Below are 14731 nucleotides of genomic sequence, written 5' to 3'. Positions count from 1 at the left end.
CCACGGCGTGACCCCGGGGCTGCCGGGCGCCGCTGCTGCCGCGAACAAAGAAGCGTGCGGGGAGCAGCGCTGCCCTGCTGCTGCACAAACTCCCGAAAACGCCCGCAGCCGGCAGGAGGAACACGGGCTGAGGAGGGGATTCGCTGGAGAAGCCTCGCTAGGAGGAATGTTTCTAGGATGGAAGGATATAGTCGGTTCTCCTCGGGAGAAAATGCAAGACTTGCTGTGGTTTTGAGGCCACTGTCATATCTGCTCATTGTTTGTTGTTGGGGATTTTTTTTGCATGTGGCTGATCACGTCTCGTAACGACAAATTTTCTTTAAAACGGCTCTCTTGATGAATTCAACAGTATTAGGAAGAATAAGGAATACGAGCCCTTGACTTTGGTCTTTGTTGTCTGCGTTTGCAGCTGACTGAATTATGACTTGCATGTAGGGTTAAAAGTGCTGTCTCCTTTATTTCAGAGCTCTAGGGGAAGATGTTGTCTCTTCTGACATCTTGCGATTGAGATACCTGAGAACAGGTTCAGTAAGAATCAAGTTCCTGAAGAAGACACTACGAATGTATTGAAATAAGGAGCTGTAAACAATTTTTTCCTCCCTGTCGCTTGTGCTGCATAAGAAACCGTACTGTGAAGCGCTTCTCGGACACTCTCCCAGATGTATGAGGTGTGCAAAGCTCACCAGCCAGACTGGCTGCTTTAGTCAGTGGTACTTGCCACGTTTGTGCTGTGTATATAGTACTCTGAAGAGAAATCGCTTTTTTTATGAAATTCCCAGAAGGAACATTTTCTTATGGACAGCTTTTTCTGTATGTATATCCAGAGAGATTAATGCCTAGAGTTGAAAGGCGTTCAGTATACACTGCAAAGTTGGCTTTCCCTCAGCTTTTCCAGATGTATTGTCTCCCCTGTACGCCGGGAACACGCACAGCTGCCTGAGCCACAGATGCAGCCATGGAGCTGCGTGAACTCGTGAGCCACGCCAGGAGTCTCGCCCAGAGCTGGTCCCAGCCGCCGCTGCACGATGTCAGCTGAGCTGTGATGGTGCCGTGCTGATCCCAGCACAGGGCACAGATGGAGTGACAGCCGTCCTGCAGAGGAGAGGCTGCTGAGTTCTACCCTGAGCAAGGGTGCCCGGTCGCCGTCACCTCTGCCAAGTTCTGCGCGCAGGATTGTCCCGTGCCGGGTGAACGCGCTCCTGAGATGCTGAAGATGCGCTGCAGCTTATGACACATCCAGGAGAAGAAGCTTTATAAAATGGCTCAAACCAGCTTGCTGCAGGGAAAGCAGTTTTACTGTAGGGAGTGGGTTTTCCACAAGCTTCAGCACTGCCTCCAGGAGAAAGCGAGCTGCGGCAGCAGCGCTGCCAACAAACCATCTCTTGTAGCCAATCCTGGGAATAACAGCGGTGTTGTCTCCGGGAAAGGAGCTGCCTGGGGTGTGTTGTTGGTAGGAGGGCCCGGCAGTGGGAAGACAGCCCTGTGCACTGAGTTACTGTGGCCAAGCTCACCTGCCAACCTGCAGCGAGGCTTGCATCGCCAGGCCCTGGCCTTCCATTTCTGCAGGGCCCAGGACTCTGACACGCTCTGTGTTGGAGGCTTTATTCGAGGTTTAGTCACACAGATATGCCGCAGTGGACTGATCCAGGGATACGAGGACAAACTAAGAGATCCTGCTATTCAAAGTCTCTTGCAGCCCGGGGAATGCGAGAGGAACCCTGCTGAAGCGTTTAAAAGGTAAAAACAAATATAAAAAAAAACAACCCAACAAAACAACCCTATTGATAACAAACTCAAAATAAAACAAACAAGAAAAATCTGCTGTTTAGGTCTTCCTTCCAGTGAGCCTAAGATGCAGGTAGTTTAAAACATGTTTGTTTCATGGCTCGTTATCTCTCTCAGAGCGTGCAGACTTACCATGGAAAAATCTAACTTTGTCGTTTTAGCTGGCATAAATAAATATTTACTTTTAAAACAAAGTTTATTATTAATAGTGAATTTATTTACATTTGTATGTTAGTACCCTCAGATGTAACTGGATGTTTTGGAAAGACTTGAAAGTAATTGACTTCAGAGTGGAAAATATCTAATCCATGGTCTCTGTGTGCCATAAAGGTAGGGCAGTTGTCCTTCACAGACCTGGAACAGACCTTACAGGACCCTTGGAAAAGCTTCCAATAACGTGCTCTGTCTAAGAGGAAACTGGGCTAATGGATCTCTGGGTCTGGTCCAGCACATCAGTTTTATGTTTGTCTAAAAATATGTGGTAGGAAAATGTCAATTAACTCCTTATGTTTCTTCTCACAATATGCACAGATTGTGTCAAATCTTTATTGCTGCTTCTTCTGTAACTACTTCAAAGTGTTGATGGGATCGGGAATTGATCAAGGAATTGATCACCCTGCCCCTTAAGAGGTTTGTCAGCTGTCTAAGCTGAATGGAAAAGGAACAGACTTTTTTTACTAGTGTTCCTAACAAACCATAGTCTCCTGAGTATGTCACTGATAATTTCTGTGAGGATGAGAGTGTATGAAAGGATAAATTACATGTATATAAGTGTATATCCACAGATACACTTAGAACAATGTGCAGTCTTGAGCACAGCCTGTGTCAGCCTGTGTCTATTGGTCTTTATTCCTTTGGGTCACAGTGAGGGAAAATTCATGAAGGGTAAGGCTTGTCTTCATCAACAGAGCTTCACTTGAATGTGTTGCCAGCATAAAACTTGTCTGGAATATTGGTTAAACTGAATTTTTTGGTACTGTGTAGTGGTGTAACTTTTTGTGGTACTAGAGGGTTTATTGCCTGTTTCCAGTATAAAATTCCTCTCCTCTATTTTTTTCTTTCCTGCCTCCTAGGATTGTGGAGGCAAGTGCTGAGGTTGAACTGTGGTGCTTGCTCTCATTGTCATGGTGGTGTAAAAGAGCCTTCTAGTTCTGATGGCTGTTATGTCCTTGCCTGCTGAATAAACAGGATGCATGTCCACATTGTTCTCAGCATAGTGTCTTAAAACAGAGAGTCTAAACCGAGACTAGTTCTGGATTTTTTGTTTGCTACTAAGTGAATATGCAACTTCTAACAGCTATTAGGGTCCTAATTTCACAGGTATCAAGCCCTCTTAAATTCTAATGAATAAAAACTGTGTGCAATTTAGTGTCTATAAATGGAATAGCAGACTGGCCATCTAGCTTCAGGCAGTCTTTTTAAATCATGAAAGTGGATTAATCTGGTGTGTAAGAGCCTGTTTATGTTTAAAAGTCTATTACAGGGAAATCTGACTAATTTAGTACAGCAAAGTTCTCAGTAAGAGCTGGAATCCTTCCTCTTGTGGAAGTGATTGCTTACTGCACAGAACAGGAGCTAGGTAAATGTCTTTAGACAAAAATGCAACCTAGAAATATAAAATACAAGAGATACTTGTTTAGACTCATTTTTATAAACATAGGGCTTATAAATGATGGGCTGGTTTGAGGAGGTCAATATACATGGTTCTTGGATTTGTACTAGAAAAATAAAATAAGCACAAGATCCAGCAACGGTCATTTCCTTCTCAAATTTTGCAGCACTGATTGTGAACTCCTGGTATTACACCAGAAATACTTATGGGGTAGTACAGCAGCTTCAGTCAAGGAGATTTTTCTTTTCACCCTTCCTGTATTCCCTTGCTCCCACTTATCCTGACCTCCTGCTCTCAAAAGCGGCTGTGGTGGCTGGTCTTGGTTCTCGTGTTTCAGATTTAAGGGAGATGAGGTGTTGGAGACAAGGTGCTGTGCAGGGAATATAAGTTTTCAGCACTGTGGCAGGGGACCAGGAGGTGGCTGCTGACAGCAGCACCACGAGCTTGTTCTGCTGGGTGATACAATCTCTGTCCACAAACAAGAGGCGCTTGGCCACCCCCTCCCCACCATCAGACCCCTCAGTCATTTGTTTGATTGAACTTTTGCTAGTGTATGAACCGTGCAGGGAATGTTTAACAAAACTATGATTTAGCATGTTCCGTGGTTTCTAAGACTTGCCACTGAGCACTTGGATCCTGGGCTCCGGTGTGTTTAGAGTTCATGTTAAGTGGAGGTTGTTGGGATGTGAAATGAGTTCTAGGAGGACTTTCCTGTCAGATGATTGCATCTGTCATTGTGTAAAGGCACTGAAGAAACACAAAGTGCTTCATCGATTCTTGCCTTATTTTAGTTTATTCAGTAGAAGAGGAGAAAGATTCTTCTTTAAAGGCACTGTCAATTTTTTGCTCTGCTTTTTACAGCTGCTCCAGACCCAGCCATGTATTTATTCATGTCCTAAAATGGAAAGACTTCTCTTCATAAGTACTAAACAAGATGATACCACTCTATTTTTGTGCTGATTGTCCTGGAAATACTGAGAAAGAAAAGCTTCTTAATGTCTGGTAACATGCTAGTTTATAAACAATGTAAAGTTTGTTAGCTAAAATGGTGACATGTTTTCCTGAAGGATGTTTCTTAAATAGATTTTCAGCAGTCCTGATGGTCTTAGTGATACATATGCAAGCAGCAACCCTCAGAGTTAAGACGTTTCTCAGCTCTTTAAATGTCTCCTCTTAAAAAGTTCTTATGCATTTATAAGCTTTAAATGCCCTAAAAATTCTTTCAGGGGCAGATCTTCCAAAGAACCAGAAAGGCTGAATTATACAAATGTATTTAGCATTTTGAGTTTGTTGCTGCACTGACAGCTGAGAGAAAGAACAGCTACTTACAGCACTTTTCTTATCAGGCACTCAGTGCTGGAGCAGAAAGCAGCTTAAAATGTGAGTGCTGAACCCTCACACTCAGATTTTCAGTGAAAGTAAAGCAGCAGAAGGGAAGGAAAAGATGTTACAGACACCAGAAGTTAAGAAATGATGTGACAAAAAAAGAATTTAATTCAAAAGGTCCATGAAGCTCTTTTTCCCTGTTGATACAGAAAAGTTAAATTCTGAATAATTTTGTGATGCTGTCTCTAGGGTTGTTTTGGTTTTGCTGCAGCAAGTTTGTGCTTCCAGTGATTTGGTAGGAGTACAGGCAGATAGCATTTATCCAAGGCCACGAGGGCATAGAGCAGCTCTGATACACGCTGTGGAGAGTGCAGAGATTTGTGTAAACCAGGCTGTAGAAAGGCGTTTCCCTTATGTTCCTGGTTTATGTTTGCCAGACAGAGGAGATGACATTAAACACCTTCAGACAGTAGGGAAAGGCACATCATTCCCATGTGTTGTGCTGCAGTTGGGATTGGTGGTGGCAGGCAGAGCTTGCTTCATTCACAGCCCAGAGAGTGTCTGTCACTGGAAATGTGGGCATGGTTCACCCTGCAGAGCTGATTCTTTTTTGCAGCCATTGCTCTGGAGTTTGAAAGATACCCAAGACCAGAAGATACTAAATAACATCATGTTTTTAAACTCCTACCAAACTCACCTTCAGTGTGTGTTGATCTGGTACAAACTTAAACTGAACTTCGAATTTTGCTTGGGTGTGTTGCTGTAATTAGTAAATCACCAAAAAATGGTAAATTTCCACATCTCCCAGCAGGTTGGTGCAGGTGGAGGTGCTTTGCTCTCACTCACAGGTGAAGTTTTTTTCCAGCTTCTGGGTGTCTTTTCAGGGAATTTCAAATCTTGTCAGACTTTTCACATCCTTATTTCTCACATACTAAATTTGGGTCAATGGTGTCCAACTGATTTTCTGCTTGTGAGATATCCTAACATTTTATTACTAAAGTATTTCTCATACAACTACTTTAATGTAAGAGGGTCTAAGTGATTTTTATCAGGAAAAAGAATGAAGCTGTGAATTCAGATTTCCACTCTACTGCATTGCTAAAGTTGCATTCCCATGCAAGTAGATGTCCCTGATCAATAGAGACCCAAAAAACCCAGAAATTTAAAAGAAATAAAGCACAAAACCAAATCAGAAAGAGCTGCTGAACAAATCTATTACTCTTTAAGAGCTTCACAGAAGTTCTCTGAAGCTGATGTTACATCTCTCTACCAAAAGTGAATATAGGGAAGCTGTATCCCAGAGCTTAAGTATGTATATATATATATATATTTTTTTTTTTTTCAGAAAGGACACCAGATTCTATGCATGCTGGTGCTGAATTCAGTGCAGTGGTTCCTTTTGCAGATTCCCAGACTATCAGAGCTTTTCTTCTGTTTCTAATTCCTCATCTCTTCATGAGCATCAGATTTGCCTTGTGATTTAACGTGGCCAATAATGTTGAGTGATTAATACTTTTATAGTTCTCTTGAATATGCAAATACCTGTAGACTTGAGTGTAAGAAAGAGGTGTGAGAGGTCATGTAAGGTTCTGTGCTGACTGCAAGTTTGAAGCAGGGGTTCATGTTGATTAAATTTGAAAGCCGTGTATGAGTTGTGTGAGTCAGAGCCTGTGCCAATTGCTGTTATCTATGTAAAGTTCCTTCTGCCTGCTTGGAGAACTCCAAAGGGTTGAGCCTCTGGTGTTTTGTCTTTGGCAATGTAATGGAAACCTCATAAAGGGCAGAATTCAGAGGAAAAACCTCTGAGTGCCAGCCAGAGCTAACAAGCATTTCCTTGCCCCAGCCCTTCCCCTGTATTGCCTTTCCGTGCTACTAAGTTATTTATCTTTTTCTTCCCTCTTCCCTCAAGAGTCGTGTATCATCAGAAAGTTGCAAATTGTAGGTGATAGAGTTTTTACTCCTATCTAAATGATATGGGAATAACAAGTTTTATTCCAAGTTCTGGATTCTTTGTCTGACAATGTAGAAAAACAGTGGTTTGTTCAGCAAACCTTCTGTGACTTTTGTCCAGGGACTTTCAATCTGCAGTACTGAAGTGCATTTTTCCTGCTTAGATGAAGGAAAAGATTCAGACATTGAGTTGTAAACGATGACAGATGAAGTGTGAAGAAGCTGTTCATTTTTAGAACTCTTTGTACCATCTTTGAAGTCAGTAATATAATTAAAATTATAATGGGTTGTGTAGGCTTTATTGAGCAATTAACCAGTGAGCTTTTTGTTGGTTTGGAGTAGCCTATTCTTAATTGCAAAAATCTGAATGCATTTTGGAGTGAATTTGAGATGAATTAGGAGTATCCTGACTTTGTAGGGTACAACCCTACAAGCTTGGGAGTTTTCCTTGCTAGTGAATTAACCACAGCATGTGCTTCTATTGCAGTTTGCAGCACCCCAGTTCCAAAACTGCTGAGAAAAGGTGAGAGGCCGCACACTGGAGACAGTTAAAGATACCTGAGCTTGGGCTACTGAAAACCCAAAAGCTGCTGGGATTTCTATCAATTTACTTTAGAGGACATTAGTAATTCAGTATTAATCTTTCATAGGTGATACATGACTCAGTTTTTGTCACCCAGGTCTCAGACTGTCTGGGAGTGATCTACCTCTTTTTCTCTAATCTACTTCCTTCTGGAAGGGGCTGCTGCAGAGGCTTTCCATGTGCTTCCAGAGCTTCAGTTCAATCTTGGGAGCTGTAGCTCTCCAGTGGTTGCAAGAAGGGTGTGAGTATACAGATTTTGTTAGACTCTCTTGCCTTTGTTTCTACCATTCATAGCTCTACAAAATTAAGGACTAACTGTATCCTGTGACATGCAAAGGATCTGAATGTGTAACAAATTAATTTACAAGACTCTTTAAAGAAGTAAGTTAAACCTCCAGTGTGTTTGTTATACATTTACCACATGTAAAGTTCAAATGTGCAATTGACAATTGAGAAGGTTGGAAGGGGAGCTCAGAAAAACCAAGTCCAGCATCTCCTTCACCAGACAGAAAAAGATGCTGGCTTCATCTGCTCTTATGTTTCACAGTTCTTCTAGGAAAAAAAATCCATATGTTAGCCTGCATTGATTTCTTCTTGCTATAATCCAAGTTTTTTACTACTTAGAATTTATTCTCCATGTTTCTGGAGAGCACCCTTTCTTTCCTTTTTGGGACAGCCTTTTACATCTTTAAATACAGCTTTTTTCTCTTTCATTTCAGCCTGAAATTCAGTAATTCATTTTGTTAGTGTGTCCGCAGAGGTCACACCTAAGAATGTGGCATTAAAAATCCCTTACATGAATAAAAGTTTCGTTTCTAAAAGGAATTTTTCTTACCAATGTTTTAGATGTGTAAATAGGCAACATTCTACTTCTGTACTTTCCCAGATTTTTGTCCCTTCCTGCATCTTTCACTTATGCTTGACTAGAATCCTGAAGCTGGTTGGACCCTAGCCCAGAAGATCTTGATCTGATAGAAGATTGAATTCTCCTTTTAGTAGGAGTTTTCATTTAAAAACTATCTCATTACAGTTAAAATCATGTTGTTTTGTTTATCTGTGGTTTATTTAATGCTCAACAATGATGGAGGCAAGATACCAACTGAAAATCATACCAATTTATGGGTGAGATGAGAAACTATTTCTGTAAGAGCATGCCACAAGAGGGTTAAAAAGAATCTGCCAACACAGCCTGTCTTTCCAGTGGAGTTGCAGAAGGTAAATTTGCTTTTGTGAGAGCATCTTGACTGTGCTGGAACTTCTGAGTGTTTATGTGTGACTGGGTCTTTAGGCTTTTAACTGGAGCTGGGTTTCATAGGAAACTCTGTGTTCTGGTGTTCTCCAGCCCATTAGAACCGTTGAGCTTTGCCTGAAGCTTAAGTACTTTGTGGCATGTTTCTCTTTAGGCTTTTCCCTTAAATCTGTGGAGTTAACGGGTCACATAGCAGCAGTCAGTGTTTCTGCCAGAGCAAGCTGTATGTTCCTCTTTCATTGTATGGAAGCACAGCCTACAGACTGAACATAATACCGTTTAAGGTTTTAACCTTTTCAGATTAAATTACCATAAGAAAGTTTCCCCGAGGCATTTTAATAATGACAAGTTACATAGACCTTTTTGTCTTCTACTTCTATAGGCATTAACATTTTGGCTTTAATCAACGTGGCTCAGACTTAAACCTTACAGGTTTTCCTATAAGCTGTTTAGTTAGATGGACCTTCATAGCAATTCTTACTTGTTAATTATTTCCCTTCCCTTCAGTTTTCTGTGCACATGTTCAGAGCTTGTGCAAGGGTTTAGGTTTCTTTTCCTGTCTTCTTTTTCAATGAAAAAATGAAAAGGATTTGGTGGATTGTGAAGTAGAAAGGATGTAGTGTGTCTTATATACTGGGAGAAGATAGCATTGAAATATTGCCTCCTGAAAGCCATGACTTGAAGAGGTTTCAGTTTCTTGTGTGTGATGATGTGTTCAATACGCTGGGAATGGTGAGAAATCTTCTGTCTTTGTCCAGGAGCAGGAGTGTCTCCAATAGTTAATGTCTTTACATTTTATGATTGAAGAATGACTGCTGAAAAAGAAATAATCAGGCCAAAAAGGCAGGAAAATAATTACATTGACCCAAGGGTTGAGTTGTACAGAGGTGTTCAAAGTATTGCAGAGGAGGTGCCAGAAAGAATGGAGGTGGGTAGGTTCCTGGTGTGCTTGTTGACATCAAAATGTGAGAAAATAGCATGAAAATAGAACTGAAAATGGGATCATGAAAAGAAGGCAATTGGGGAAATGTACATCATGAAGAAATAAAAGGGGCAAAACAATTGCTATAAAATTCCTCTCTCTGTCACATTTGCAGATAACTTCATACAGAGTGAGGGCTGTGCAGGCAGGTCGGAGGCCATCAGACTTTTGGGCTCAGTTGTGGTTGCTGCTGTTTAAATTGATGGGGTGAGAGGAAGGCTGGAATAAAGGATCGTATGTGATGAGTGGACTTGGAGTCCACAGACCACCAGCAGTGTTTTTACCTTGGGTTTTTTTCTTTGTCATGTCCTAATAAGAGCTGGTAGTGCTTATGTGGAGAAGGGAAGGTGGGCACCTTGCATAAGATGGAAGTTGTGTGCTACAGATCTGTGATATCTTAGAACACGAGAGAAGGAAGGTCCCCTGGCAGCACCTTATTTTAGGTTATTGGGAAGGTGGGCACCTTGCATAAGATGGCAGTTGTGTTCTACAGATCTGTGGTATCTTAGAACATGAGAGAAGGAAGGGGCAGCACCTTATTTTAGGTTATCTGCAGTATCATGGAGTTGTCCTGGAAGAAGGAGAGCGCTGTTCAGAAGTTCTAGGTCGGTCAAGGAAAATACCAGCAGTGTAGAGATGACAGTAACAGGCAGGTAGGAATGAACCTCAGGAGGAAAATCTGTTCAGAATGGGATTACAGCATGATCTCCATCTTAGAGCAGTTAATTAACAAGTCTTGGTTTAACTACATCAGCTCTCCTGCAGCGATAGTGAGCATGACACACTAAGCTGTCTATACTTTCTCTACACTTTCCTGGAGTCGAGTTCAGCCGGACATTAGAAAAAAAGCACAGTTTGTAGGTAAAGTGAAGCTGATCCATAAGAGAAATTGTGTCTATAGGATCTTGGATTACCCTAAATGATCAAAGTCTAACAGATGGAAACTTCAGCAGTCAACAGCACAACACCAAATCATTCTGTGTTTCTGTGCTTTTTTTGTTAATGCCTTCTTTAATTTTAAATGGTGGTTTTCATCCACAGTAAACAATTTGTGTATGAATAATTGGAGGGAGGAAGTGGGAGTTGGTAGTTTCTATCACTTGTTGTATTGTAGCTAAGGCTAATAAATATGAGGCTACAAAATCAGTTCCAAAGCTAAAGACAACAGTGCAGTAAGATTATAGAATCAGGGTTACACAGGGCTAACCTCACAGTGTTTCTTGAGAGTAAATTTTGGTGGCAATACAGAAAGCATGAATTGGAGCTTTACAGGCAAAACAGAAAAACTGTATCTGCTGGGGGCTGGGGATGGAAAAACCCAAACTACAAAGTAGCTGATAAGGCCCCAGAGTGATGCACGAGGAACATTTGCTGTGAATTGTGCTTTGGGGAGTATGGGAGAATAATTTTGATGGGACACAGGAAAGCTGCTCCATCTGTTTCCTCTTCAACTAAGTGCAATAAACATTAGGATAGCCTGTTTTACTAAGATGGAAAATAAGATGGATAAGGATATGTGGTAACAAAGAGAGTAGGAAAGCTGTCTTAAGTGTGCTTGACTAGGAAGGTAAATTCTCAACAGCTTTTCATCTGGTATTTGTGCAGAGGATTTTCTCAAAATGAGGCTGGACAGTATAATCCTGCAATCAGTTCAGCAGTGGAAGTGTGAGGTGCTTTGTGATGGTGTGCAAGACATGAGGCAGGCAGGTGTGGAGCAGCTTGATTAGGGAATGATCAAGATTTTAAAATGTCAGTTGTTGATTAGCCTGGTTCTTCCAGGCTGGAAGTTCAAGAGCCCCCTGTTCTGAAGGAGCAGTTCAGTGTTGAAACAGCCACTTCAGCTCCTCGTCTTCCTGCTTCCCAGTCTGTAATGTTGGGTTTTTTTCCCTTTGGAATGCACAGGACAAATCTAATTAATTTGGGGATTGTCAGACTGACTGCAGTAGTGATGGTGGCTCTTTTATTGTGTGTGTTAATCTACTGTATTCTCTTTTATGGTCATGGCATGATAGAACGTAGTAAAGAAGCATATAGCCTGACAACAGGCCCACAATTGAATTTATTCAGTGCAGTTTTCTACCTGCCTCATCTGGGAGTTGTTCTGTTTCTTTTTGTGCTTAGCAGTTCTCTCATGCCAGCAAATACAATCATATACCTGGAAAGAAATATCTGTTCCTTCAGTTGTGTTTATGCACTGCATAAATAGAAACAGAAAAAAGAAAGGGATTTTTGTCTATCTCCAAAATGTAGAATAATACCTACAAATTCAAATGCCTGTAAAGCTACAAGAATTTCAACTCCGTTGTGTAGTAATGTGTTCAGATAACACAGCTTATAGAAGTTACATTTTTGTTTAACAAAGAAATATTAGTTTTGCTACAACTAGGCAATCAGGTAGTTAATAAGGAAAGCTGAAAAGACTGAATGTATGTGTATATGTGTGTATATATATATATTTCCCTCATTGTACCTTTGATTTCATAAATTATTTAAAACTAACCTTGTAATTTTGATACATTCTGCTGCATATATAAACGTGGTCATTTTATTATTGTGGTGCCCCACTCTTACATGTTGCATTTCAACAACAGGCTTTTGAATATTTGCAAAGTAAGTTGTTATCTAAACTTTACATGTATGCAAAATAATGTGAAGTATAGGCAATTCTCTCATTTCTACTAATGATAGTTTTCAGTGAGTCTGATTTGATGCTTTCATCTCATGCATCTGATCTAAAGCATACATTCTTTGGCACCTCCTACTTTTTTTTAAAAAAAGAGATGGATTTGCAGGAAAAAATAACATTGAGAACTTAATTGATGCTTGATAGAAAGAAAAACATTAATTTTTGACCCTAAGTAAAGAGCTTTAAAGCAAAACCTGGTGGATGACAAATTCCAGGAATAAATCTAAATAACAGCAACTTAGACAACAGCTCAAAAACTGGGGATGGAGGAGGAGGGGAAATAGGCTTAGTCATGTAGGTCATGGGACAGGCAAGAAGATAAGTCAGGGAGTAATCAAATGCCTTAGGTGTCTTCATACTAATGGAAAAAAGGTAAGGGGTGAACAAGCAGAACTGGAAATTTTAGTGTACAGTCAAGATTGAGTTCAGTGCTCTAAAAGATCTGTCAGGATAACTTGTATAACAGGTATGTGTTTGGAAAAAGTAGCTTGTTTTGTACATAATATGCTTGCTTGTAGTTCTAGACTAAAGTAAAGAAATTTAAGCACCTGGGGAATCTGAATAAAATACATATATCACATGTGGTGGTAGCCCTGCATGTGGGATTTCTACTTGCAGGTTTGTTGGTAAGCCTGATCTTCCATGGACTGTAAATGAAACTGCCTATCAGACCACCTTGTGTGTCTGAGAGTTGACCTGCTTTGTCCAAACAGGGCTTGTGGTAACTCAGAGAGATTCCCTCACCTCAAAACTTTTGTAAAATTCCAAGTGCTTTACCCCACCAAAACAGCAAGCTCAAGTAAGCTAAGCTGCTTTAAGATAACAAGTGGTGTCATCCATGGCATAGAATTTGGATGATAATGTCTGTCTCTGGTAAGTTAAAAATTTGAATAACAAATAGGAGATAAACATCAGCTGGGAAGGCATGGTACGAGCAGGAGTCTGCCAGTGACCATGCTTCTGATGTCAAAGAACAGAGAATAGTTAGTGGGGAGACATAAACTAGCTTCAGTCAGATTGGAAAAATCAGCTGAGGAAGTGAAATCTTTTGGGTATAGTGACTATGAAATGATCTTAAATGCTTGTGTTGGGTTAATGGTTGGACTCAAAGGTCTTTTTATAGAATCCTAAATGATTCTATGAGTCTTTGCTTAGAAGGGGAGGAGGAAGAAAAGCAAATTAAAAAAGATGGAGATGTTCACCATCTCAGAGGGTTTGTGAGTAAGATCTGATGAAGACAAATGTAATGAAAGAAAGGAACTGGCTGGGAAGAGCACTGAGGTTGCAAAGCACTGTATTAAATGTCTGGTTCAGTGAAACTGAGCTCCTCCTCACTCACATGTTAAACTCCAGCAGGAAGGTGGCAGGAAGAAAATAGAGCAGCCACTAAATGTGAAAGTGAAAGAGTAATGTAAAAATGAGAGCAAGACTGCAAGTTCCAGGTGCATTGATGGTGTTTCCTGTGAGGTATGTTTTACAAGAAGTAACTCCATTTATGTTAGCAGAAAAAAGACAATAGCCACCAAGTGTTAGTCTGCTATTCCTTGGGGAGAAAAAACTGATAACAGTAGGAAAGATAAAATTTCAATGCTCCTGTGTATTGCCCTTTCTTTAAAAACAGTAATTTTGCAGTCAGCTAACATAATTAAAAGTAGCAAGAAATAGGTAAGGTCAAAGAAAAACAGCCCAGGCCAAAAACCTCAAAGAGATATCCAGTATAGAATTGGTGAGATGTTCTCAAACTGTTACTGATTGTCTGCAAAGCAGAGGTTATCTTTATCAGGATTGCTGAAAATTCAGAGTTGAAAGAACAATTTGTGTATTTAGTGCCTTGATTTAAGAAGGATATAAAAGGCGTGGGGAATTAGAAATGTGTCAGTCGAGATGAGAAATGTCAGAAGAAATAATCAGACAAACTGTTTGCAGACAGCTGAGAGATAACAAAGAGGTGAAAAACAACTAACATGGTATGACATGGTTTGGTTTTGATAAATTTAATCTAATGTCTGTTTGGAAGAGTCACAGGACTGGTGGATAAGAGATAACCATAAATGCCACCTTGTCTGCAGGAAGGCTTTACATGCATGAGACTGGTGCAAACAGCCCATGTGCAAGGTAGAACTATATTTGACTACATGGAATAAGAGATTAGTAACTGTGCTTAATTATCAGTACTCCACTTTCAAACTGACATCGCACATCAAGTTGGTTTCATACCAACTTTTTCTTGTGGCTTTTTTTTTTTTTTTGCTTTTCAATCTGTTCCTTAATTCTGTCAGGTGACTGGAGATAAATGGTTATAAATTTTGGGTACTGCTGGCTTCCTGGTAATCAGCCTGGTGTTATCTGTGGGGCAGAAGTTACAGGGCTGGAAGTACAAGGCTTGAATTGCAGGAAAGCAGGTAAAGGTTAGACACAGGAAGGGAAGGAGAAAACTTCCCAGTTTCAAGAATACTGAAGCACTGGAATGGATTGCTTAGGGAGATAGTATTGATTTGTGGAAATCTTCAGGAGTGCCTAGGCTTGTGTCTCAGGGATGGCAGATGTAGAGCTCATCC

General features: G+C 40.6%; 1 protein-coding gene across 2 annotated transcripts in view; it reads left to right on the top strand.

The window, feature by feature from the left end:
• Positions 1–207: 207 nt before the first annotated feature.
• ANKRD50 (ankyrin repeat domain 50) overlaps positions 208–14731 on the top strand; it is a 39339-nt gene continuing 24815 nt past the window's right edge. The window contains exon 1 of one of the 2 annotated variants that reach the window (XM_031062006.1): positions 208–1737. In XM_031062006.1, coding sequence (XP_030917866.1) covers positions 1259–1737 — 479 coding nt within the window. In that variant the 5' untranslated portion in view covers positions 208–1258. The remainder of the gene's footprint in view (positions 1738–14731) is intronic. The other variant, XM_005427059.2, reaches the window with a different exon arrangement.

Source organism: Geospiza fortis, unplaced genomic scaffold (genome assembly GCF_000277835.1).
Source record: "Geospiza fortis unplaced genomic scaffold, GeoFor_1.0 scaffold636, whole genome shotgun sequence".
Lineage (NCBI taxonomy): Eukaryota > Metazoa > Chordata > Aves > Passeriformes > Thraupidae > Geospiza > Geospiza fortis.
This window is presented reverse-complemented; position numbering and strand designations above follow the sequence as displayed.